Raw genomic sequence first — 26,230 nt, 5'->3', positions numbered from 1 at the left:
TTGTATCCCAGGATCACACCTTGAGCTGAAGGCAGGTGCTCAACCACTGAGCCACCCAGGCGTCCCTAAATGGAATTCTTTTTTAAATTTTCTTTTCAGATTGTTCATTAGTAGTGTATAACAACACAGCTGATTTTCATTCCAATCATTTATCCTGCAACTTTGCTGAATTTATTTATTTGCTATAGTAGTTTCTATGTGTGGATTCCTTAAGATTTTCTCATTTATGCTGGTATGCTTTGTAAACATATTTGTTTTTTTCACATATTCTAAGGGGTAGAAAAGAGTGAAGTATTTTTTTTTAAGATCTCCTGTTAATCTATAAGCTACTTTATATAAAAGTAAGAACTGTTTTAAAAATCAACCTTGTTTAAATTTTGTTAGTAGTAACTGAAAATAGTTTTCATCAGGCCTTGATAGGATAATCTTCTTAACATAAAGTTGACCAGACTATATGATAAGTAATATTCATTTTAAACTACATAAGTAAGCTCTTATGCATTGCTTTTCTTTGGGCAGAGTACATTTTATTTTATTTTTTTTAATATTTTAGTTTTTTATTTGTTCATGAGAGACAGAGAGAGGTAGAGGCAGAGACATAGGCACAGGGAGCAGTGAGCTCCCCGTAAGGAAGTATCCCGGGAAGAGTACATCTTAAAGTACAGTCTAGGGACACCTGATGGCTCAGAGGTTGAGTGTCTGCTTTGAGCTCATGGCAAGATCCTAGGGCCCTGGGATTGAGTCCCACATTGGGCTCCCCACAGGAAGCCTGCTTCTCCCTCTGCCTGTGTCTCTGCCATTCTGTCTGTGTCTGTCATGATTCAATGAATAAAATCTTAAAAAAAAAAATACAGTCTAATTCTTCATTATTTGTAAACCATTTAAGATTTTGCCACAGGTTTTTAGCCAGTCTTTAAGTAGCTCCCCTAAAAGTAGAGGATAGTTCTTAGCATCTTTAGTGAGGAGGGAAATGGGCAAGGTTCAGTAGGGGAAAGAGATTGGAAGTGATAGTAAAAATTAGATTTGGAGGCTATTATATGTTATCTATTAATTGAAAAGTAATTCTTATTCCTTTTTTCTTTTTAATCTAGGATTATCATTGGCAGTGGCGTTCATTCCTTACCAGTGGCTTTACTGCAGTTTATTTCTTAATATATGCAATACACTACTTCTTTTCAAAACTGCAAATCACAGGAACAGCAAGTACAATTCTGTACTTTGGCTATACCATGATAATGGTTTTGATCTTCTTTCTTTTTACAGGTAAGAATTAAAATGATTAGTTTTAGTTAATAAGTTTGTTGGCAAATTATTTATAAATATTTTCCTTTTATAAAATCCATGATGGTTTCTGCTACTACGCACTGCTGTATTTAGTCCTCAGTGCAGCTAAGCATTGTTTGATCTGCCCTGCTGTGAGGTGGATGTCAGTAAACCAAAAGTGAGGGAACCAAACCTAATGGAAGAAATCTAGACAGACACCATCGTTGTCCTACCATCCCAGGGGTACCTGGACCCGCACCTGCCCAAAGTTTTCCCCTGTAACCTCTTAATGCTATATAGTCTTTTGCAAGCTCATTTCAGAAGTAGGGTAAAAAGTTTAAATATGAGTAGAAGTTGAGGGGGTGAAGTCAAGATGAGCTTGAGAAAAATGTCATCAAGAAAACACCATCATAGAATACTCCTTATTCTAGAAGTTTTAAACTATAAGTTTATATCTCCACTTGAAAATCCAAGTACCTAAATGGGAAGTATTGGTACTTAGGTTATTTATGTGTGTCTTACCTGTTCACTAGATAAAAGTTTTCTGCATCTTAGAGCCCTTAGAGTAATTACTTGGTAAACATTTATGGAATAATCAAACTCAAAAAAAGAAAATTGTAGGACCTTTCTTTTTCACAAAAAAAATGTGCATCTAAAATTTGTATTTAAATAGTGTTGCATGTTCTGTGAGGAAGTATAGAATCTGAAAAGGAAAAGGGAACTTAAAAAAAATTAGAACTGTTCTATTTTTTAGTCATTTGTTAATATTTGAGAGAATTCGGTAGAGTTTAAAGTTTCCTTTAAACTATCAGCATAGAATGAGCTTTAGGCTCTTCTGTTGATTCTGTATTTCCAGGTCATTGGTCAGACAGTGGGGTAGGTGTATGTGTGGGAGGTGTTTATCTTGATGCCATGTGATCAATAAGATAGGTCCACAGCTATAAATCTTAATAAATAGTCTGTAAAACAGAGGTAGCCTATGAGACAATGAATTACTGCTTTTATGCATCTGTATCTGTGTGTTCCTAAGGGCATATATAGAATAATTTATTCCTGTTTACTCGCAAAAAAGTAGTAATCTTAGTGAATGTCTCTTGTTTTTCCAGGCATGTGATATAATAAGAGTTTAACCATCACCTAAATCTTTATTATTCTGGTTTTTAGTGTCACATTTTATTTATTCAGAGTAAACCTTTGTAATCTAAATTTGGGAGCCACCTCAAATTGAATCATCCAGTTTAACCAATAACTTTTGGTATATGTCACTTTATGGGAAAGATTCTCTAAAGGGGAGTGGTGAGCCCATTCAGTGTCTTACATGTTTCCAAAGTGGGATACATCTGTATTTTACTTCAGTGCTCCTAACTAACACCATGTCATTGGAGTCAGTGTTTTACAAAACAAAACAATTATTCTGTCACATGAGAAAAGATGCCACTATCCATGTGTATGTTATATTTATCCCATATTAAGAACAAAGTGAAATAGTAAGAGTGTCTTGTTAAGAATAAAGCCTTAGGGTTACCAAATACGGTGATAAATGTATTTTCTCATCTTAAAATATTATCTTGAAGTTCTTGCTAAGCATAAGGTTGTTTAAATACATTTATGTTTACCATTACTTTTCTAAAATTAGCCCCAGCCTCTACACAGACCTTAATAATGATCTTTTGAATACCCAAAAGGTGTATTTTTATTTCCTTTAAAACACACAATGACTGACAAATTGCAGGGACTCATACGATGTATGAATGAGTACAGTAATATTTATAACATCCCCTAATAATGTCCCACATATAGTCTTTTGACTTAGAAAATGGACTTAGAAAATCTCCTTTAATACTTTTTCTTTGTATTACATTTAAGACAATGACGAAAACTTTGGAACTTTTTTTTTATTTAAATTCAGTTAAGTAACATATAATGTATTATTGGTTTCAGAAATAGAGTTCAGTGATTCATCAGTCTTGTATAACACCCAGTGCTCATTACATTACATGCCTCCTTAGAGCCCATCACCCAGTTACCCTATCCCCATATCCTCTCTTCCCTCCAGAGACCCTCAGTTTGTTTCCCATAGTTAAAACTCTCCTATGGCTTGTCTCCCTTTCTGGTTTCATCTTGTTTTATTTTTTTTATTATTATTTTTTTAAGATTTTATTTATTTATTCATGAGAGACACAGAGAGAGAGACAGAGACACAGGCAGAGGGAGAAGCAACATTCATGCAGGAAACCCGATGTGGGACTCAATCCCAGGACTCCGGGATCATGCCCTGAGCCAAAGGCAGATGCTCAACTGCTGAGCCACCCAGGCGTCCCTGATCCTCTGTTGTGTTTCTTAAATCCCACATTATGAGTGAAATCATATGATAATTGTCCTTCTGTGATTACTTCACTTAGCATAATACCCTCTACTTCTATCCATGTCATTGCAAATGGCAAGATATCCCTTTTTTGACAGCTTAGTAATATTCCATTGTGCATATATGCCACTTCTTTATCCATTCATCTGTCGATGGATATAAAGCTTACACAAAGATATGTACATCCCCTTCTGTGTTCATCAGCACTTACATTTATTTTCTCGGGGTAATTCTGGAAATTTTTCAGTTTTTAAAAATATATTAGGCAGTTAACAATTTAGTAAATAATCTTTTGCAAAACAATGTCTCTGAATTTGTTTAGTAAATCTAAGCATGGTAAGGTTTAAAAGAGCACCATACTTGAAGTCAGAAAAAGTGAATTTGCATTCTAATTCAGCTATGTGGCCATTAGACAGTTTCTTAACTGAGTCTCATATTTGTCACCTGTCTAGCATTCAAATTTTCTGGAACCTAGACTGATGAAGGAGATACTTGAAAACCAAAGCATTTATTTTTCATGAATTATCTCATTTACTTTACATAGGACAGATAAAATTATCTCTGTTTTAATAAGAAATGGGTTTGGAGATTTCATTTGACTAGTCTGAAGAATAATTCAGTCATGACAGAGCTGCTCTGTCCTCCAACACCACACCACCTCTCATATTCAGTGGGGATGCACTTTGTTGTGATCCTAATTAGATCATTTTTAACACTATAAAAACTTTGAGTTAGTTTTATTGCATTTCTTTAGAAATTGATAAGTCCCAATAACTATACTTAGGAAATAGCCCCCATTTAAGTCTATGAATCTGATATTCTGTTTAAGCTATTTATATCATACCTTGAATTAATTTTAATAGCGGTTTTCCATTTTGTGATAAAATATTATTAAATAGGAAAAGAAAATTGATATCCTATTCATCTTTTCATTTTAGTTTTTTTGCAAGTAATAAGGAAAAGAATATACTTAGGTAATCTTAGAGTATAAAAAGTTCTATCAATTTCTGTAAAAAATTTGATTTAAGGTAGTTGTATAATTTTCAAAAAACTTATAGATCTATGGTATATTCCTGGTAAGTAATAGTTTATAGTTTTGTGGCTATTACTAAAGGAACCAATCATTTTAAATCTGTGTTTTGTGTAAATTATGAAATTTCCTTTGGAAAAGTATTTATTTATTTATTTTATTTTTTTATAGGAACAATTGGCTTCTTTGCATGCTTTTGGTTTGTTACCAAAATATACAGTGTGGTGAAGGTTGACTGAAGGAGCCAGTGTGTCCAGTTAAAACAGAAATAAATTAAATTCTTCATCAACAAAGAGCTGTTTTTGTGACTACCTTGAGTTTTATCAGACTTATTGGCCTAAGTAATCCTTGAGAAGCAACATAATTCTAAGTACACCTCTTCCCATACACCTGTCTCCACAAAATGTGTTTTCAACACTAAAACATTTGTATCGTGATTTGATTAAGTATATATTCAGTTCTCGTTGAAGAGCAAATTTAAATATTATGTGCATTTGTAAATACAATAGCTATAAAAGTTTCAATACTGCTAATGGCAGAATAGAGGAGGCCATATGAAACAGTGCTGATGAAATGCAGGACAGTTCATTGTAAATAGGATTTTCTAGGCTCGGTAGGTGGAAAGAATTATTTTTCTTTGAAGGAAATAACTTTTTATCATGGTAATTTTGAAGGATGATTCATATGATGTGTTTATTGGGGGGCTGTGGCTTTTAAGAAAATCTTGTATTGGTTGTAACTGTTCATATCTTCTTCTCTGTGTTGACTTCATTATTCCCATGGTACTGGCCTTTTAAACTATGTGCCTCTGAGTCTTTCAATTTATAAATTTGTTATCTTAATAAATATTGTAAAAACGTCTTCATTGCATCATTACCTAATGTATATTCAAGGAAAATCTATAAAAGAAATCTATGTACCAATGCTATTTTAAAATGGTTTATACTGTTTTATGAGATTTTACTGAGTTTTGTTAATGTAACACTTTCTTGGTTATCTAAATGAAATTCCAGTCTCTTGGGCTTTGTGACAAATCTGAGAGATTTTCACTATTAGTAATTATAGTCATGCACATCTAGCCAGATAATGTATGTCTAGTAGTTAATATGGGCCTCACTACATTGTCATTAAGGATTTTATATTTTTGACCTGTTTTTCAAAATACAGTATTTAATTTTTTTTTTAATAAAAGTCCCAATCATTTTATTTTTTTACTATTTTTGGTTTTAGAGCATGAGCTGGGGTGGGTGAGGGGCAGAAGGAGAGGGAGAGAGAGAGAATCTTAAGCAGGCTTCAGGCCCAATGCAGAGCCTGCAGGCTCAGTCTTATGACTCTGAGATCATGATATAGGCTGAAATCAAGATTTGGATGCCCAACTGACAGAGTCATCCAGGCACCCCATTTTTTATTTTTTTAAGTCAGTATTTGTTTATATACTAGCAATGACTACCAGATCTAGTCTTTATATTGTCTTCATCTGGAGTTCAGTTTTATTTCTTAAGAGTTAGGAAATAATTATTTCTAGGGTGCCTAGATTGATGAGTTAAGCATCTACCTTCAGCTCAGATCATGGTCCTAGAGTCTTGGGATCAAGCCCCACGTTGGGCTCCCTGCTCAGCAGGGAGTCTGCTTCTCCCTCCTTCCCACTCATGCTCGCTCTCTCAAATAAAATCTTTATTTTTTTTTTTAATTTTTATTTATTTATGATAGTCACGCACACAGAGAGAGAGAGAGAGAGGCAGAGACACAGGCAGAGGGAGAAGCAGGCCCATGCACTGGGAGCCCGATGTGGGATTCGATCCCGGGTCTCCAGGATTGCGCCCTGGGCCAAAGGCAGGCGCCAAACCGCTGCGCCACCCAGGGATCCCTCAAATAAAATCTTTAAAGGAAAAAGAACTATTTCACATTCATCTAATTGAAATCCATTTATGTGGAAATAGAAATTTGAGATGATTTCAGAAACATTAGTTTGCTCATATCTATAAGGATATTCATCTTGTATTTTAGGGGCTTGGTGCTTGCTGGTTATGAGAGAACAAATCAGATAGTAACATTGCTGGGCTCTTACTCGGTTTTATGTTGATACTTTTTTTAAAAAAAGATTTATTTATTTATGATAGACATAAAGAGAGAGAGAGAGGCAGAGACACAGGAGGAGGGAGAAGCAGGCTCCATGCTAGGAGCCCGACGCGGGACCCGATTCCGGGACTCCAGGATCGCGCCCTGGGCCAAAGGCAGGCGCTAAACCGCTCTAAGCCACCCAGGGATCCCCCGATACTCTTTTTTAAAAAAACAAACCTGTTGGTTTTGAAGGAGCTCTAGTTATTTTTAACTTCTCACATAGAGATTTTAGAGAAGTTCCTTTTAAATTTAGTTTCTGCATCTCTTAAAGTGTTTTTATGTATAATACTGTTAAAGTACGGTTGAGATAAGCTAGTTGACTAAACAAAAGATTTTATTAAAAAAAAAACTGGATTCAGAACGAGGCTAATTTTGCTGATCAAAGTTAAGCTTAAATTTTATTGTTCCTTCCATGAACAATTAGCTTAGTGACTCAGTCAACTTACTATTTTGATAAAATTTTTTAATATAAAACTTTAATTTTTCTCTATACTTCACAGTAAGCACATTTTACACAAATAATGGTGAGGCATTTGGAAAAATAAAATATCAAAGGAAAAGACTTAGTAGGGAGGAGAGATGAGAGATGAGGAATGAGACAGCAAAGAGGAAAGCAAGCAAGACAAGTGCTGAGGAGGGCCTTGGAGAACACACCTCTGTGGCTTTGACGTCAGCTCCCATGGTTCTAGCTCACTTACCTCAGTTGCCATGGACACAGGGCAGTCACATGATTGGAGTCAGTTTGCTTTTTCTCCTCCCTTCAGAATTTACCTTTATGTGTTTTTCTCAATGCCCCAACTCTTGGCTAATTTGATAATCTGAAGCAATGACAGTATTTAAAGTAGTCTTAGTAACGCTATTTAACATTTGAAGTTTGTGTTTTATGGCGTACGAACAGTGCTTCAAGTGAGAGGAGTGCTTCTAAAGGGTGCCTTGTTTAGGTCATGGAGCACTTAAGGGAAGTGGCTGAGGGTAGACCTTTCTGCATTCATCATACCATACAAGGTACAAAGCTGGTGCATTGTGCAGCCTTGGAAGTTGCTGTATTGTCAGATGGGCATCTGGTGCCTTTGTCCTATGTGATGGGTGACTTGAAAATTAACCAGTACTTAAATCAATGCTATCAGGCCCTCATACTTTTACATATACCAGCTAAGTTTAAGTAATGCCACGAGTCACAAAAGACTTTTAAAATTTAAAGCATTACAGGTCCTAAAGATTTTTTTAAATGATTGACTATAGAAGGCTTTATAAAGGCCTGCTTTGAGTTTTTTAATGAACAGGATAATGACCTCTTAATGCATTCCTTACCTTCTGCCTATGGATAGGACATTTGAGTGTTTCATTAATATGTAAATTTATGTCATTAAAATTAAAATATTTTTCCATTTTTGTATTTTTCTCCTGTAGCCTGGACAGTGGCCATAACATCTCTGCCTGCAATGAAATCTATATGTAGAACATTTTTTTTTTGCTTTCTCAGAAATTTTTACTTTGTCAAACTTGTTTCCTTCTACTAATTTGTTCTCTCCTTAACTGAAATTTGAAGTCTAAACACTAAAAATCATTGTTACTGCACATTTCTCTAGGTTTTGAAATATGTTGTATTTTTTTGGCCTGCCCATTTGAACTTTCTATCTTCGTTCTCATATTTGATTATCTTCTGTTCTCTTTCATTCTTTGGCCCACTGATATAGTTGGTAGTTTCATCAGTAATGAATTATTTTATAAAGAAGAAAACATTGACTTCTAAAAGTCCTATTTATTATTTCCTTTGGATAATTTTAGCAAAAAGCAGTCTAGGCCACATGAATGGTCTTGACTTTGATATATTGATAGTACTATAATAGGCCATAGGTCATTAATTTCTCTGAAAAGAATTAAAAATATAACATTTTACTCAAAAATGATTGAAGGATTAGTGTTTACTTTTAAAGGCTGGTTTTCACTGATACTTTATAATCAAGGAATGTATATGTAGAATTCAAATCTGATTTTCTTTCTCAATATAAGCCAAATGTTTTTATTAACATTATTATCTAAGAAAATAATAGGCCAGTGAGTCGAAGTGAATCAGGCTCTCTTCTCTGGCTAATGCTGCAGCTAGACAAGTTGCGTTGCAGCCTGCTGACTGGCACTGTTTCAGGTACAGGAGCAAACTAAGGTGGTAGGGCTAGGGTTGACCACAGGAGAGTTGCTGCCTGCAACTCTCAGTTGTGTCCTGCTTTGGCAGTGCTAGGATGGAAGGAGCTGTGGACTCAGAAGAACCCATCCTGTGAGACGCTGCTGAACCACGGCCCTACCACAGAGTATCCTCAGTGGCCACCATCACCAGGAGTCAAAGACACCTTACATATTCTTACTCCTCTGCTCTGGATTATTTGACCTTGAAGAACTTTGCCAACCCCTTGAGGAAAAGGGGTCATGATAAGAAACCTCTAAAGCTGCAGAACTGAGGTTGTAGGACCTTCCTTTAGGACATCAGGAAACCAGATGGTAATGGGAGCACCGGAGTGCGGTGGCATTTGCTTTTCATGCAGGGAAATTGTGAACCAGTCATTACTGGAATTGCACAAACCAGCTGACATCAAAAACGACCCCTTTCCCTGCCCACATTCAAATGATTTTCTTGAGACCCATTGCATGACTAATCAGCAAATTGGGCAATCAACCTGTGCAGGATGGGGGCCCAGGAATCTGGTATCTGACAAACACCCGGGGAGGCAGTGAGGACTAGGACCAAGATTCAGGCTGGCTTCCCTAAAGCCACCAGGGTACTTTGGACCTTCACCAACACAGTGATGCATCTTTGGGTTACCTTTAACCATTCTGGAGGCTGTAGACCCACCTTTGTAAACCTGCCATGTATGTATGCATTAGCTATGTGAGAGAGAGAGAGACGGGGAGGGAGAGAGATTTGAGTGGAAGTGATCTAAAGAGCCCCAGGCTTTATATTTTTATAAAGATTTATTTATTTATGATACACACAGAAAGAGAGAGAGGCAGAAACACAGGAGGAGGGAGAAGCAGGCTCTATGCCGGGAGCCCGACGTGGGACTCGATCCCAGGACTCCAGGATTGCACCCTGGGCCAAAGGCAGGCGCCAAACCGCTGGGCCACCCAGGGATCCCCCCCCCCTTTTTTTTTAAAGATTTATTTATTTATGATAGACACAGAGAGAAAGAGAGAGAGAGAAGCCCCAGGCTTTAGAATCCTGCTCTACCACTACTGATCAGACCCCACCCAGTATAAAGGTTTTGACCTAAGTAATTCTTCCCATCCTCTGAACTCCCAATAATTTGTTACATGGTGATATTTGACTGCTCTCTTATTCTTGTCTTAAATATTACTTAGATTATTGTTTAACTTTGCAGGCTTATCCTCCCAGATAGAACACGGACTTCTTTCTGAAGGGCAGGAACCACCGCTTACATCATCTTTGGTTCATACCCAGGGCATAACAGTCCTTGGCACATAGTAGGTGTGTGTTTATTGAGTGAAACTAAGAATTTAGGTTAAGTGATACAGATTTTGAATATTTAAATCATTTGATATGACGTAAAGACACCATTTCAGTATTTTGTTTAGCTCTCAGGTTCTAGAATGTGCTGTTTTGATTCCATAAAATTATGCATTTTAATGTGTATCCCACAACATTGTCTTGTACACTTGTCCCATGATCACTGACAGTTGTTAAAACAAATCAGCACTGGCAGAACTTGGCCAGCTCCTCTCTACACTTAGTTTGAACTGTTACCCATGGAACTAGCTCAAACATAAAGCTACAAAGAGGCTAATTGAAATCAGAATGCTGGGTCATTTCTCATTCAAACAAAGCAGATGGCTCTCCTAGCCACACTTCTGTCAAACTTTGAGGGGGGAATGATTAAATGCATTTTTAACATCCACACATGCTTACTAGGCTCCTCAAAGGAATTACACACAGCTATTGAGATGCAGGGGGCAAAGGAGAGAGGGCTTTTTTTTTTTTTTTTTTTAATAGCAGAGCTTGTTTCCCTTTACCTTGAAGGTTTAGGAAAAAGCACTGTAACAGGATATATAGTTGTTCAGTTTCAGCTTAGATTCTGAACATTTATTACAATTTTCACTATTTTAATTCAATTTTTCCTTGGGGATGGGTAATCCATGTGCATGGTAAACAATTCAAACCGTAGTAAAGAATATGGAGAAAATCTGCCTTTGTCCTAAATGTCACTGAGTTCTCCACCCAGGAGACCATCACTGTAAACACCTTCCTGAGCACCATATCTTTCCAGAAACCAAAACTTCATTTTTAATTTACCTACTTGAAGCCTCCTATTTGGATCCTTATTTAGATGACAAAATTAATAGCATTTGGTTTCAAAATTGGCATGAGGATTTTGCGAAAGCAGCTGTGGAGATTGTTTTACTGTGCAGACTGTATTCAGCATGTAGTACAAAGCATCGCTGTTATTAAATGACACCTCAGGAATATCTAATAAATATGTAAAGTGATATATGCTACCTCTTAGGAACTGTTTGGTGAAACAGATTTGAAGAAAAACTTCTATTGCTTCCTAACTCAACTACCCACCATCATTATGTGATGACAAAAACTAACGAAAGCATCACTAGATCCCAACTAATGGATGCATCGTTTAATTCCGTGCATTGCTACACAGAAATGCGGCCCCTTACTATGGACCTTTGAAAACAACCTGATACCAGCACTTGACTGTCAGTCTTTTTTTTTGTTTGTTTTTGTTTTGTTTTTTTTGACTGTCAGTCTTGATGTTTGCTCTTGTTTGCCTCAGAAGCCCAGTACCCTGACATTGCTCCACTGAGGTGGCTGCTTCCTTGGCTCACCCATGCTTCGTGCTGTGGCTGTGGCTAACTTCCGGTCTCTTCCCTTCAAACCCAAAGGGCTGGTTTGAATAGAATGCCCCCTTTCCTCTCCCTCACCTGATCTGGGGGCTTTGGCTGGAAGCCCAGGTATGTGAGTGCCTCAGGGCATGCTCCCAACTGGGGTTCCAGGTTCCAGCAATTCCCCAACATCCTACTACACCCTGGCTACCCAGAATAGTCCCAACAGAGTGGACCACTCCCCACCAAACTAACCCTAAGGTGGTTGGTGAAAGCCTCCCCAAGTACCTATGAATTGCTCTTTTCCACTGGAAGATGAGGCCTATTTTCAAAGCTGTGAAAAATCTGTAATATCTACTTTTATCCTTTCTGACTAACATTTACATTTAAATATTGAGTTTCTAGATTGCTGTAGTTATGTATGGGTAACTATATGTGAAATTCTGTCAGCAAGTTGGCAAAAAAGCTAAAAAGGAGATAGGTCATTTTATATTAAGTGATAATTACCTCTGATTCTCCCAATGTCTTGTCACATAAGCAATGGTCTGGCATTTGGAATATTTATCCTAATTTTGCCAAATTCTCTGTAATATGTAAGTATTCTGTACACACACACCTGAAAAACTAACATATTACTTTCTTTTTTTAAAAAAATTAAGGTTTTTAAAAAAGATTTATTTATTTGTTCATGAGAGACACAGAGAGAGAGAGAGGCAGAGACATAGGCAGAGGGAGAAGCAGGCTCCCTGCAGGGAGCCCAATGTAGGACTGGATCCTGGATCCCAGGATCACGCCCTGAGCCAAAGACAGATGCTCAACCACTGAGCTACCCAGGCGTCCCAAAATTTTTAAGTTTTAATTCTAGTGTAGTTAACATGCCATTAGTTTCCGGTGTATAATATAGTGAGTCAGCAATTCCATACATTACTTGGTGCTCATCAGAAGTGTACTTTTAGTCCCCTTCACCTGTTTCACCCATCCCTTACCCATCTCCCCTCTGGTAACCACCAGTTTGTCCTCCATAGTCAAAAGTCTGGTTTTTGGTGGCACCTGGCTGGCTTAGTTGGAAGAGCATGTGACTCCTGATCTTGGGGTTGTGAGTTTGAGCCCCACGTTGGGTGTAGAGATTACTTAAAATCTTTTTAAAAGAGTCTGTTTTTTGGTTTATCTTTTTTCTTGGTTCATTTGTTTTGTTTCTTAAATTCCACATCTGAGTGGGATCATGTATTGTCTTTGACTTATTTCCCTTAACATTATACCCTCTAGATCCATCCATGTTGTTGCAAATGGCAAAATTTCATTCTTGTTTATGTCTGAGTAACACTCCATTGTTTATCTATATCACATCTTGTTTATTCATCAATTGATGGACACATGGGTTGCTTCCATTTTTGGCTATTGTAAATAATGCTGCAATAGGCCTAGGGGTGAATATATCATTTTGAATTTGTGTTTTCGTATCCCTTGAGTAAATATCCAATAGTGGAATTACTGGATTATATGTCTATTTTTAATTTTTTTGAGGAATCTCCATATTCACTGACAAGTGATTTGCCACCACTGGGAGATAGGGAATCTCTCTTGTAATTTCTTATGTTTTCTGCCAGGCTCTGCAGGATGTGCTGGCTGGGCTTTGGTGACCAGTTACTTTCCTGAGGAAGAATAGTCTAAGTGACTGTGTCTAATGTGCACAGGAATATAGGGCTTCTAGGGAATAATTAAAACTTCCTCCCTTAAAAAAAAAAAAAAAAAAAAACTTCCTCCCTTTCTTCCTTCCCTGTCCTCCCTTCCCACACCACACCCAACAGAAGTACCCAGAATTCCTCAACTGTTAAAGAATCAAAGCACATTTCTCTATTGGGAACCAGGACACAGCTGCTGCTTGCCTTCTTCTTCCTCCTCTTCCTTCTCCTCCTCCTCCTTCTCCTCCTCCTCCTCTTCTTCTTTTTCTTCTTCTTCTTCATACTTCTTATTTTTCAAGAAGAATCATATTCTGAAAAGTAAAACTCATGACTCTTCTATAAACACATGCTTACATGTGAAAGATTTTATTTAACTCATTAATTAAGTTAATTAAGATGTTAAAACCAGATCAAATAAGATGTAGACTTATAGAGATGTATATTCTCTACCGGACAAGTTAATTTTGCACCACTATGAACAAGACTCTGGCATCACTAGAGACGGGAAACATTTGCATAGCTGTCAGTTTTCTACAAGTTTACTAACACCTCTACAGAGTTGTAAACTAGTCCAATCAAAGACAATCAAAGGTGCACACACACTTATAGTATCCAGTACTCCTGGCCAGTCTGGGGGACAACACCCCAGCATTTCCCTGAAAGAATACTGATAGTCTTTTTTGCCCATTTCCAAATCTTTGACAGTTTTTCTGGTATACATATTTTGCAGTATATAAGTGTGTTCATGGGGCTCTCCTGAGTTCTCATCCAACTTTGTGTGGGTCAGGCATGAGTAAGAAGGAATCTGTCACTAAATCTCTGACAGTACCTGAACTGAACCCTCTGTGGGTTTGCTCCAACTTGTCTTTCCTGAGCTGAGCTGAAATCGCCCTATTAGCTGACCCTGTGCAAGGCCACTTGAGTTCTACTGCATCCATATCTACATCCCCAGGGTCCATTACTATTTGATGTCCAAGGGAAACACAGACTCTGCCAACAATCCAGCATTTTCTGCCTCAGCATTTGCCATTTTGTCTTATTTAAACTACCTGTGGCCAAACCCTGAACATGATTCCAGCTTGATCACCCTTAAACTGTGTATCCATTTCTTTGGTGCCAAGATGAGAAAACTAGTATCAGCTCCTGTAGTATAACCTTCTTTACTCATTCTATGGTACAGGCAGGTGACAGCTCACAATGGAGAAGAAAAGGAATTTAGCAAAATTAATATCTTTGCTAGTATTAAAAATATTTATTAAGCTGAGTGCTTATATGTTAGGCTTTATGGTAAGAGATAAGATATTCAGGGGCATTAAGCATCTGCCTTTGGCTCAGGTCATGATCCCAGGGTCCTGGGATCAAACCCCATATTGGGGGGGTCCCTGCTCATCGGGGAATCTGCTTCTGCTCACTCTCACTCTCTCAAATAAATAAATAAAATCTTCAAAAAAATTATAAATAAATAAATAGCCAACCTTCTCAATTTAATGGGGTAACAGACAGAAAAGCACATAATTAGCCATGACTATGCATGGTATTCTAATGTTCCAATCTTTTAAAAGCTTGTTGCTTTGCCCCGGTTCCGCATTGCTATAAGCTCTATCCGAGCATATTTATGCGTTACCCCAAGCATATCTTGTTGTACACAGGGAATGGCTTGTTGGGACAAGCCATGCCATCTAGGCTAGGTCTTCCCAGTCTCAACTTAGATATTTTTACTCATACATATGTCAGCTAATATGTTTTTGGGAAAATCTGAGTTTGATTAGGAAGAAGAAAAGAGTAGAGGGACCTGGGTAGACGTTATGGGTTAATTGCATCTTCTCAAAAAAAAAAAATAATAATAATAAGTCAAAGCCCTAACCCCCAATACCTCAGAATGTGACTTTATTTGGAATACGGTTGTTGCAGATAATTAGTTAAGTTGAAGTCATACTGGAGCAGGGCGGGTCCTGATTCAATATGACTAGTGTCCTCGTCAGAAGAGAAGAGAGAGACACACAAGGGGGAAGCTGTGTGACGAGGAGCAGAGGCTGGAGTGATGTGGCTGCAAGCCAAGGAGCACCGTCGATGGCCAGGAAGCCATGAGAAGCAGGGAAAGAAGGAAGGGTCCTCCCCTACAGGTCTCAAAGGGATAGGGGTTGAGGGTGGGGGCCTGGCCCTGCTCACACCTCCCTCTCCGATTTTAGCCTCCAGAACTGCAAGAGAACAAATTTCTGCTGTTTTATGCCACCTGGTTTGTGGGATTTTTTTTCTGGTGGCCCTAGGAAACTCATACAGTAGACAATCAGTAATGTCCCGTATTCAGTACGGAAATGTGCTCTAAAGTGTGGACAGAATTGAAATGAAAATATCCCTCTGAGGGAGCTCTGGAGCCATCACTTCCTCAGGCCTAATTTGACTTTAACCTAGATTATGGACACATAATAGCTGTTTTCAGGAGGTGACTCTCTTAACCACCCTTGAAAGTGATTCTGATTATTTTGAGTTTCTGTTCTATTGAAATGTGGATTCAGACCACAGATGCCTTTATCTCACCGAATGCCTTTGACCTGAGGGCTTTGGCTGAAAGTGAGGGATTCCAAGGGAGATAGATGCCAACTAACCCATTAACCTGCTCTGACTGCTCAGACTGTCCCAGTCAGGGCTGGGTGCTGGGGCAGTGTGATGACAGCTTTATGACTTTTTTTTTTTTAAGATTTTATTTATTTATTTATTCATGAGAGGCAGAGAGAGAGAGAGGCAGAGACACAGGCAGAGGGAGAAGCAGGCTCCATGCAGGGAGCCCGATGTGGGACTCGATCCCGGGACTCCAGGATCACACCCTGGGCCGAAGGCACTAAACCGCTGAGCCACCCAGGGATCCCCGTGATGACAGCTTTAATGAAGAAGACTCATCCATGCCACCCACCACTGTTGACAATGGGATACTCCAGGGGACAGGAATAGGTTTTGCTTTTTTTTTTTTTTTTTTTTTTTTAGGCATTTTTTTCACAAGACAGGAAGCAGCAAAATCTGCTATTCTCTGGAAATTGCTATCTGGATGGACAACATAGAAATTTTTTTCAATCTGTCCATTACTTCATGCCAAGCCTTTGAGGTTTGATTGTTTTAGCCACTCATTCCCTGAAACTCTTGGCTCTCAGTGTGGTTCCCAGACCAGCAACATCAGCCTCACCTGAGAACTTGTTAGAAATGCAGATTCTTAAGGCCCCAGTCTATTTTTTTTTAAGATTTTATTTATTCATGAGAGAGAAATAGAGAGAGAGACTGGCAGAGACACAGGCAGAGGGAGAAGCAGGCTCCATGCAGGGAGCCCGACATGGGACTTGATCCCGGGTTTCCAGGATCAGGCCCTGGGCTGAAGGCAGTGCTAAACCGCTGAGCCACCCAAGCTGCCCAAGGCCCCAGTCTATTGAGGTGATTCTGATGCCCATGTTTGAAAACCAAAAATGTTTGAAAACCAAAACATGAATCTATTGCCATCTGTGGCAATGCATTGTCTTAAGGCACTGGCTAGCCTTCTCAGATGCTTCTTTATCATGTCCTATCCTGGCTCATTCCTCCTTTATTCCCCTGCTTGTATGTGAGCATGTATGTACACATGCACACACACATGCATTCATGCAGCTGACAGCAGACATCCAAGAAAGAGTATGCTACCCAAGAAAGGGCAGTTTGGTAGGTGGATCTACAGGAGTCTGAAGGTTTGATGGGATGTTAGTTAAACCCCTTGAGGTTATAGGGAGCAAAGATCCTTTTGGACTTTTTCAGGTGGCAGCATTTATTGTAAAGAAACAAAGAGAATGAGCATCTCTTACTACAACAATCAGGAAAAAACCGTATAGTGGTGCCTAGGGGACTAAGTTGGTTAAGTGTCTGCCTTGGGCTCAGGTCATGACCTCTGGGTCCTGAGATGGAATCTGACACTGGGCTCTCTGCTCTGTGGGGGGTCTGCTTCTCCCTCTCACTCTGCCTCTGTGTTCTCCCTCTCTCAAATAAATCTCTTATTTTATTTTATGTATTTGGGAGAGAGAGAGAAAGCATGCAAGCACAAGTCGGGAAGAGGAACAGAGGAAGAGGAAGAAAGAGAAGCAGGCTCCCCACTGAAAAAGGAGCCCAACTTAGGCTCGATCCCGGGACCCTGGGATCATGACCAGAGCCAAGGGCAGACACTTAGCAACTGAGCCACCCAGGTGCCCCAAATAAAATCTATTTTTAAAAATGGAATAAATCGTATAAAGGTATTTCTGAGAGAGAAGGAGGGAGAGAAGCGAAAAGAAGTAAGACAGAGGGCAGCCCTGGTGGCTCAGCGGGCTTAGCGCTGCCTCCAGCCCGGGGCATGATCCCAGAGACCCGGGATCAAGTCCCACATCAGGCTTCCTGCATGGAGCCTGCTTCTCCCTCTGCCTGTGTCTCTGCCTCTCTCTCTCTCTCTCTCTTTCTCTCTCTCTCTGTCTCTATGAATAAATAAATAAAATGTTTTTAAAAAAAAAAGTAAGACAGGAAATCATCTCAATGTCTAGGCTCCGTAGAATCTTGGAATGCTCTTCATGACAAGTAGTGACTCCCAGTCACTCCAGCAGTCCAACATCTAGTGTCCTTTGCTACTGGCTCTAGGAACTCCACTCGTGGGATCCCTGGGTGGCGCAGCGGTTTGGCGCCTGCCTTTGGCCCAGGGCGCGATCCTGGAGACCCGGGATCGAATCCCACATCAGGCTCCCGGTGCATGGAGCCTGCTTCTCCCTCCGCCTGTGTCTCTGCCTCTCTCTCTCTCTCTCTGTGACTATCATAAATAAATAAAAAATTAAAAAAAAAATTAAAAAAAAAAAAAGGAACTCCACTCGTGTATGATAGAGCTTCCTACATCTCTGTCTCTTCTGTGACTATTTCTGCTTCTCCTTGATGCCACTGCCTACCCTTAGGTGTGATTGCTGAGAGAGATCTGCATATTGGCTTTTTTGTTGCTTTCTTTCAGTCTGGCTGTCAATCTGGAGTTCCTCTGTCTCACATTCCCAGAGCCCACAAAGACATCTGATTGGGTCTCCAGTGTCACTGTGTCAGCATAGAGCTTTCCCATTTAGGTGGAGAATTGCTATGGCCAGTCTAGAGGTGGCAGCTCTTGCTTGAGCACCAGTCCCTGATCAGTCAGTTTGGGCCAGGACATGTGGAGGTACAGGTGAGAAACTGCGTAATGTTGTGGGGTACCCAGGGGTATTCTGGGTGTGATAGGCACTCAGGCAACATCAGATCCTTCTCTGGGTTAGAAGAGAGGTCTAGGAAGAGAATATAAGTCTTAAAGTCATGAGTCTATAAGTAGGTGGTAGTTGGGATGCCTGGGTGGCTCAGTGGTTGAGCATCTGCCTTTGGCTCAGGTTATGATCCCGGAGACCCAGGTTTGAGTCCAGCATTGGGCTCCCCGCAGGGAGCCTGCTTCTCCCTCTGCCTGTGTCTCTGCCTCTCTCTCTGTGTCTCTCGTGAACAAATAAATACAATCTTAAAAGAAAATAGTAGGTGGTAGTTAAAGCCTCATGTGTGGTAACATTGCCCAAGAACAATGCTAAAAAGAAAGAGAAACAGAAATCCAGGATCACCCACAGCTACTAAGGGGTAGATGGAAGGCCATTAGAATATAGGAGCTAGCATTTATTGAGAATCTACTGTTTATCAGGCTCTAGGTTTTGATATTTTACATAAATTATCTTATTTTTAAAACTCTTGCAAACTAGTTATTTTCATTACTGTCCCCAATTTACAGATGAGAAGGCTGATTGAGGCTCACAAAGATCAGGATCAAGTGACTTATTAATGACAGAGCTGAGATTTCAATGTAGTTTTGTCCAATTCCAATATTCTTACTCTTGCAAGAATATGAACTATATTGGCTTCAAAGAAATGGTTTGAAATGTAGTGATATCAGGGAGAAGAATTTTTTCTGGAAGAAGTGATTAAGAGAGAAAACCTCTAAAAGGTGCCTCTTTGGGCAATTAGGAATTTCCATTTCATTTGCGAGAGTTCAACTGTGATGAATTAAGACAGGAAAAGGAGACCGTGCGGGTCAACTGTGAAGAGTAGGAAGTGGGGAAAGCCTTGTGTTGTGTTGTTGTCTGCTATTTTATGGTGAAGATGATCCAGTCAGGAGACAGAATCCATGCTAGTAATTTGAACAGAGAAACTTTAGCACAGAGAATTATTAAATTGGTAAAAGAGTTAACCATGAAGAGTAAAGAGAACTCAAAAGACACTCGCTGAGACTGTGATAAAGGACGCATTGGGGAGGGTGTGACTGTGGCCACTGGACAGGATGCCAGTTTGCTGGGGTGTTGCAGGCCATGGTTAGCAACCAGAAAATCACCTGCTGGAACGCAAGTAAAACATCCTGGGAAGCTGCCAGCTGGGGAGCGGCAGCAAAACTTCCTCAGCGAGTGTGTACCATGGATCTCCCGCTGACACCGCTGGTTTCTGTGCTATAGGAACAAAGTCAAAGACATTGGAAGCAGGGCAAAAAACCCTACTCACCTGCAGTGTCTTCCCCTACTTCCCTCACCCACCCACCCTGAGTGCCTGCTGCAGATAAAATTTACCTTTTGTGACAGGTGGCAGGACAAATGTTTACAGGGTCCAGCCCCAGCATCACATAGCAGGGCAAAGAAGGATGGATTTGGAGCTCCAAGGAAATAAATTGATTACTGGTACAAATGGGATATACTGCAATGGAAGAGCCAATAGAGGTAAATATTTTTACCTGTGAAGGTTCATTCATGCTAGAACTCCAGTGATGACACTTTCTGTTGAATTCTCAAGCCATCGTTTGTCCTATCTACTCACCCAATCTGACTCCAGTCTTGTAGCTAGCCACTTTCTCTGATGAGCTGTGAATGCACACGTTTGTAATTCAGATACACAGAATTTAGCTAATTCCATTATTGTCATCTGTATGTGTAAGGCCCCTCTCTCCTTTTATTTTTCTCTTAATTTCCAAACCTTATTTCTCTGCCCACTCTACCCCAGCCCCTATAATATTTGGTGTGTGTCCTGGGATATGTACATATGCACGTAATCATTAAAAAACACATAGAGTTCTTTGTATATGTATTATATATATATATATATATATATATATATACACACACACACACACACACACACACATATATATATACACACATATGTACATATGTAGTATTGATCTATGGGTCTCATTCTGTTCTGTTTTTCTCTCCTCCACAGAATGATCTATCCATGCAACTCTACAAATCTCTAGTTCACTATTGGCTAATGCATAGGCCCCTCCCTGTAGGCTGTACCCAGGACACCTGATTGCCCCTTCCTTTGAATATTACCAGACAGATTCCAACAGCCCACTCCCACAAACTGCCGAGATGGACGTCCTTGTGCACATTCTCCTACAGACCAGAGTGAGGTTTCTCAAAGTTGCACCCAGGAGTGGGATTGCCGGGTATTTCACACATGGGCATTTCACTAAGTCTGGCTACTCTGCAGAACACTGCACATTCTTTTTTTTTTTTTTTTTAGAATATATATATATATATATATATATATATTTTATTTATTTATGATAGTCACACAGAGAGAGAGAGAGAGAGGCAGAGACACAGGCAGAGGGAGAAGCAGGCTCCATGCACCGGGAGCCCGACGTGGGACTCGATCCCGGGTCTCCAGGATCGTGCCCTGGGCCAAAGGCAGGCACCAAACTGCTGTGCCACCCAGGGATCCCGAACACTGCACATTCTACAGTCCAATCTTCACAGCACAATAATTTCCATTTATCTTTGTCAACTATTGTTATTTTCTAATTTTTCTATGCTGACTTTCTAATTTTTCTATGCTGTGAGTATAAAGTGGAATCTCATAATTTGCATCTCTTTGACTAACAGTGAAGTTGAGCGTTACGTCATATTTTCCCTTTTATATCCTTGGCCCATTCTTCTACTGGTTTCCTGACACTTTTTGTTAACTTCCTTGTATATTCTAAGTAAGATGTCAATAAATTTTACTATAAAGGGCCCAGATAGTAAGCATTTTAGGATCTGCAGGCCATATGTTCTCTGCTGCACCAGCTCGACTCTGCTGTTGAAGCATGCAGCAGTCACAACAATGTGTAGGTGAACAAGGAGGGCGATGTTCCAGTAAAACTTACACAAAAATGTGGCAGGGCCAGATATGGCCTGTAAGCCGTGGTTTGCCAACCTCTGTTCTAGATATTACTTCCTTATTGGATTTTGACTTTACAGTTATTATCTCCTCCCTTCTCTGTTGATCAGAACCATTTCATTTTGATGGGTTCCCATCCACCCATTTTTTTCCCTTTACAGCCTGTGCTCTTAGAATTTAAGAAGTTCTTCCCAACCTCAAGATGATAAATTTATCTGATATTTATTGCTATTGGTTTTATAATTTTTCTTTTCACATTTAGATTTTGGATTATCCAGGATTGATCTTTGTATGTAGTATTATTCTCCTATTGATATTTGTATATAGTAAGCCATTTCCCCCCCAACACCAGCTGATAGTCTATCCTTTCCCCACAGGTTTGTGATACCAACTATCCTATATCCATTTCCAAGTGTAAATGGATCTGTTTTTGAGCACTTTATCCTGCCCCCACTCCCTTATTTATCTGTTCCTCTGCCAACACCACATTGTTTTTATTACTATGACTTTGTAGTGTGTCTTCATATCTCACAGTGTGACTCTTTTCATGTTTCTTTTCAAAGGCCCATGAATCCAAAAAAAAAAAAAGGCCCATGAATCCACATCTATTTCAATGACTTCTTCTTACCTTTGCTGCTGCCATTTGGCTTCAAACCATTTACAGGGCAACGCACAGAATGTGAAGTTAGGCAAAGTCTAAGTGGTAATTCTCTATTGAACTGTTATTTAGCTACTATTTCTTCTTCTTCTTAAAGATTTTATTTTTAAGTAATCTCTACATCAATGTGGGGCTCAAACTCACGACCTTGAGATCAAGAGTCATGTGCTCCTCTGACTGAGCCAGCCAGTCTCCCCATTACCTGCTATTTCTTGAATACTTGCTGAATTAATACTCTTGGTTTCAAGAGCCAAAAACTCACTCAAGCAACATTAATTTAGAAAATATATACATATAGCTGGAAGGTCTAATGAGTAACTCAATTAGATCTAAGGGTTCAAACAATATTGTTAGGGCTTTCTCTCTCTCCATCTTTCTGAATTTCTCATCTCTGCCCTTCTCTGTTACATGTGTTCTCAAGGAATCTCTCTTCCCAAAGTAGCCTAGATGATGATACTATCAGGCTTACAGTGTCCTTACATACCTGATATCAGAAGAGGAGATCCCTTACTTACTAAACATTCATTTCCATCCCCCAAAATGGATTCTGATGGATCACCTGCCCTCATCTGGATCAATCATGGTGGCAGAGAATATGGTCATGTGAAGACAACCCTACCAACTAGCAGAGGTGTGTTCCCAGAAGGAAAGACACTGGGCAGACTGAATACCCACAGATATCCACCTCACCTCTGTAAGAAGCCAACCCAGGATTAGCAAGCAGCTCTATGGATGTCAAAGCTGGCTCTCTTTCCACTACGCCACACTGCCACTCGATTATACCACTGTTGCTTCAAACCTACCATGGTACAGAGTGAGCCCATCATTTTTCCTAAAGTCATGTTCAAAGATCAAAGTCTCCAAAAATTACTGCCAAGACCCAGGGGTCTTCTAGGTGCAAAAATGTGCCTCTGTTCCCACTGATTCAACCTTTTCTTTCACCCTTTGTGAATCCTCTCAGTCTTCCTGTTCCTCTTGTATCCACTGCCTGCACACCGTTCATGGGCTAATCATCCAACATCTGAACTACTGTACTATCTTTTCCTCACCTCAGTCCAGCCTAAAGCACAGTAAAGGTTGAATTTTTTAAAAAGATTTATTTATTTATTTTAAAGAGAGAGTGCGTGTGTGTGTGTGTGTGTGCAGTGTGAGGGGCAGAGGGAGAGGGAGAGGATCCCAAGCAGGCTCATCACCCAGTGTGGAACCCAACTCACGCCCCATCCCACAACCCTGACGTAATGACCTGAGCTGAAATCAAGAATTGGATGCTTAACCACTGAGCCACTGAGGCGTCCCATAAATGTGGTAATTTTAAAGAAAAATTATTTATTATTCTTTTTTGCTTAGAGTGTGTTTTAATTTGTATCCCACAATAATGCAACATAGCAGGGCACACTCTAAACTCAGAGGCTTAATATAACAAACAGGTACTTAGGATTGGTCTGTTGAGGTTCAGCCCATCTGGGCTGGGGCAGCTTCGTTTCTCACTGCAGGTGGCAGCTTGGCTCCACTGGGCTCTCCTCCACACTATGGTGTGCTCTGTCAGGGTCTGTTCTTCTTACAGTGATGGCAACAGTGCAAAGGGAAACCAGAAACATGTGGGGCCTCTTAAGGCCTAGAGCTTCAGTGTGCACATGTAGTCAAGCTCAAAGTCAAGGGGTAAAGGATATATACTCTATGCACACTGAGCCGATGGAAGGGTGTGGAAGCAGAGAGGGTGGAAGAATTGGAATCTCCAACTCTGTCTACCATTATGAGGGTGAAATCTAAACTCCACTACCTAGATTTCAAAGCCTCCTATTGTCTGGTCTCACTCCATTCATCCAACCCAACCCCTCACTTTGGGCTACTCATCTAGGACACAGTTCATGGACCTTGGGAATCTTCAAGAAACTGGACAAGACAGCAAAACGTATTCCAACTATAGGCCAAACTTAGCTTGCTGCTGCTTTCCCACCACACAAAACAGAGGGGGGAGTTTTATGGGTCAGCTTGTTATTGGTAGTGTTTATAAAACAAACAAATGCTAAAAAATTTTTCCTCTAAGTAATAAACCAAGCCAGAGATTTTCTTTATGATCTTTTATTTTCGTTCTTTGGGGGAAAAAATCTCCAGGAATTATTTTCTCAATAAACAATGGCAACAGTTTATTTTTGTGGGATTGACTTGAATCCTCCCCCACTTTCTTTTTTTGGATTAAGAGGTTGACTACAGAAATGAGAAAGAGATAGTTTTTTATTCTTTTTTTGTATGTGGTTTCTCTGGCTGGAAAATAAAAGCTCTGCATTCTTTCTGTATTCAGTGCACTTCAAAGTTATAAAAATTTAGATAAAGTACATCAGGGTTATGGTTGTTCTAGATTTCAGTCTATTTATAACTTTCTCATATTTCACATTAGTTTGACCTCAGGTTAAAGGAATGCTTTTGAAAAGTATAATGATTTGATCCTAGCAACGGATATGGCAAAAATACTGGGGTCAATAAGTTAAATTAAAAGGTTTGAAATAAAAAAAATAAAAAAATAAAAGAAGGAAAAGAAGAAGAAAAAACTAGATCTGACAAACTTAAAGTTTAGGACTGCATGACAATAGGAGAAATTTCCTAGCCGTGTTCTCATAAAAGAATAATGGTGTGAAAAATATTTTTCAAAGCTTGCCAGAGTAAAAAAGTTTGAACTAAAAGAAACTAATTTCCTAAATTCTGACTCATTTTCACAGCTTACATATGTATGTAAATATGTATTTGATTTAAAAAATGTACAAATATGTATTTGATTTAAAAAATATATATATATATGAGTATGTGTATCTATATCTGTCAGTTTAGAGTGAAAAAGAGATACACATACACACATTACGCAGAAAAATGTGTAACAAAATGTCTATAAGGAAGATACCAGAATATTAACAATTACCTTTGTGTGTTAACTTTCCATGCCCCTATTTTCATGTTTAAATTTGTTTATAGTGAACATATATTATTATTACCTATATAATACCAAATGGGATTTTTTATTTTTTTTATTTTTTTTTTTTTTTATTTTTTTTATTTTTTTTAAATGGGATTTTTTAAAAAAAGATTTTATTTATTTATTCATGGGAGACACAGAGAGAGAGAGAGAGAGAGAGAGAGGCAGAGACACAGGCCGAGGGAGAAGCAGGCTCCCCACAAGGAGTCCAATGCGGGACTGGATCCCGGGGTCACGCCCTGAGCCGGAGGCAGACGCTCACCCGCTGAGCCACCCAGGCGTCCCGGGATTTTTTAAAATAAGAGAATAAATATTTAACAATTCAACTTTTTACCTGAGGAATTCTCAAAGAACTTTCTAACTTTAAGGAAACTGATGAGAAAACCTTCCATAGGGTGCTTGTTGGAATGCTGGAAATCTGGTAGCTTTTTTGGTAGGTAGTAGGTACCTATAATAGGTACCTACCTAATAGGTACCTACCTAATAAAGTAGGTAGCTTTATTGTTTCACTAGGCAGAAAATCAGAGTGGGACGGAATGAGTTGGGATCTCACCAGTTGCCTTCCTCACCAGGCTTTCCTAATATGCCCCTAGAGAAGCATGCCCTAGGCAGGAGCCATATACCCGGAGTTACCTCTGAGTCTGGGCTGGTGTATAATCACCATTTCACCGCTTTGCATGCAGCATGGGGAAATGGTTGCTGGACCAAGGGTCAGGCAGGTCTTGCTAACTGAGATATTAATTTATGCTTAGAAATTTTTCTTCTACAGCGATACTTTAAAAAATAATCACATTCATTGTGATATTATGGATAAGATTAAATACTAACCATATGCACAGGTTTAGAACCTGGCAGATGGCATTTTACTTCTTATAAATCAAAAGGAATTATAGATGTGACTTAATCTCTCTTTGTGTTTCCAAATGTAGTCTGTTAAAATTTAGATAACTGAGGAGTGAAATTATGTCAGTTTATGAACATGGCAATCCCACAACTGGTTTTGAGAACCTGCTGAGTGTTAGCTACTGGAGCTATAAGCTAGGAATGAAGAAACGGACTTCGCAACATTCAGGGATTTGTGCTTATCATAGCAACAAGTTCAAGATTTGCTTTGTCCTTTTGT

General features: G+C 39.3%; 1 protein-coding gene across 1 annotated transcript in view; it reads left to right on the top strand.

Annotated features, from left to right (window-relative positions):
• The window catches only part of TM9SF2 (transmembrane 9 superfamily member 2), a 59,349-nt gene extending 53,830 nt beyond the window's left edge, over positions 1-5,519 (top strand). The window contains exons 16-17 of the mRNA XM_041731213.1: positions 1,092-1,263; positions 4,830-5,519. Of these exons, the coding sequence (XP_041587147.1) occupies positions 1,092-1,263; positions 4,830-4,897 (240 nt within the window). The 3' untranslated portion in view covers positions 4,898-5,519. The remainder of the gene's footprint in view (positions 1-1,091; positions 1,264-4,829) is intronic.
• Positions 5,520-26,230: the final 20,711 nt, after the last annotated feature.

Source organism: Vulpes lagopus, chromosome 16 (genome assembly GCF_018345385.1).
Source record: "Vulpes lagopus strain Blue_001 chromosome 16, ASM1834538v1, whole genome shotgun sequence".
Lineage (NCBI taxonomy): Eukaryota > Metazoa > Chordata > Mammalia > Carnivora > Canidae > Vulpes > Vulpes lagopus.
Note: the sequence above shows the minus strand (reverse complement) of the source record. Positions and strands in the feature narration are given on the sequence as shown.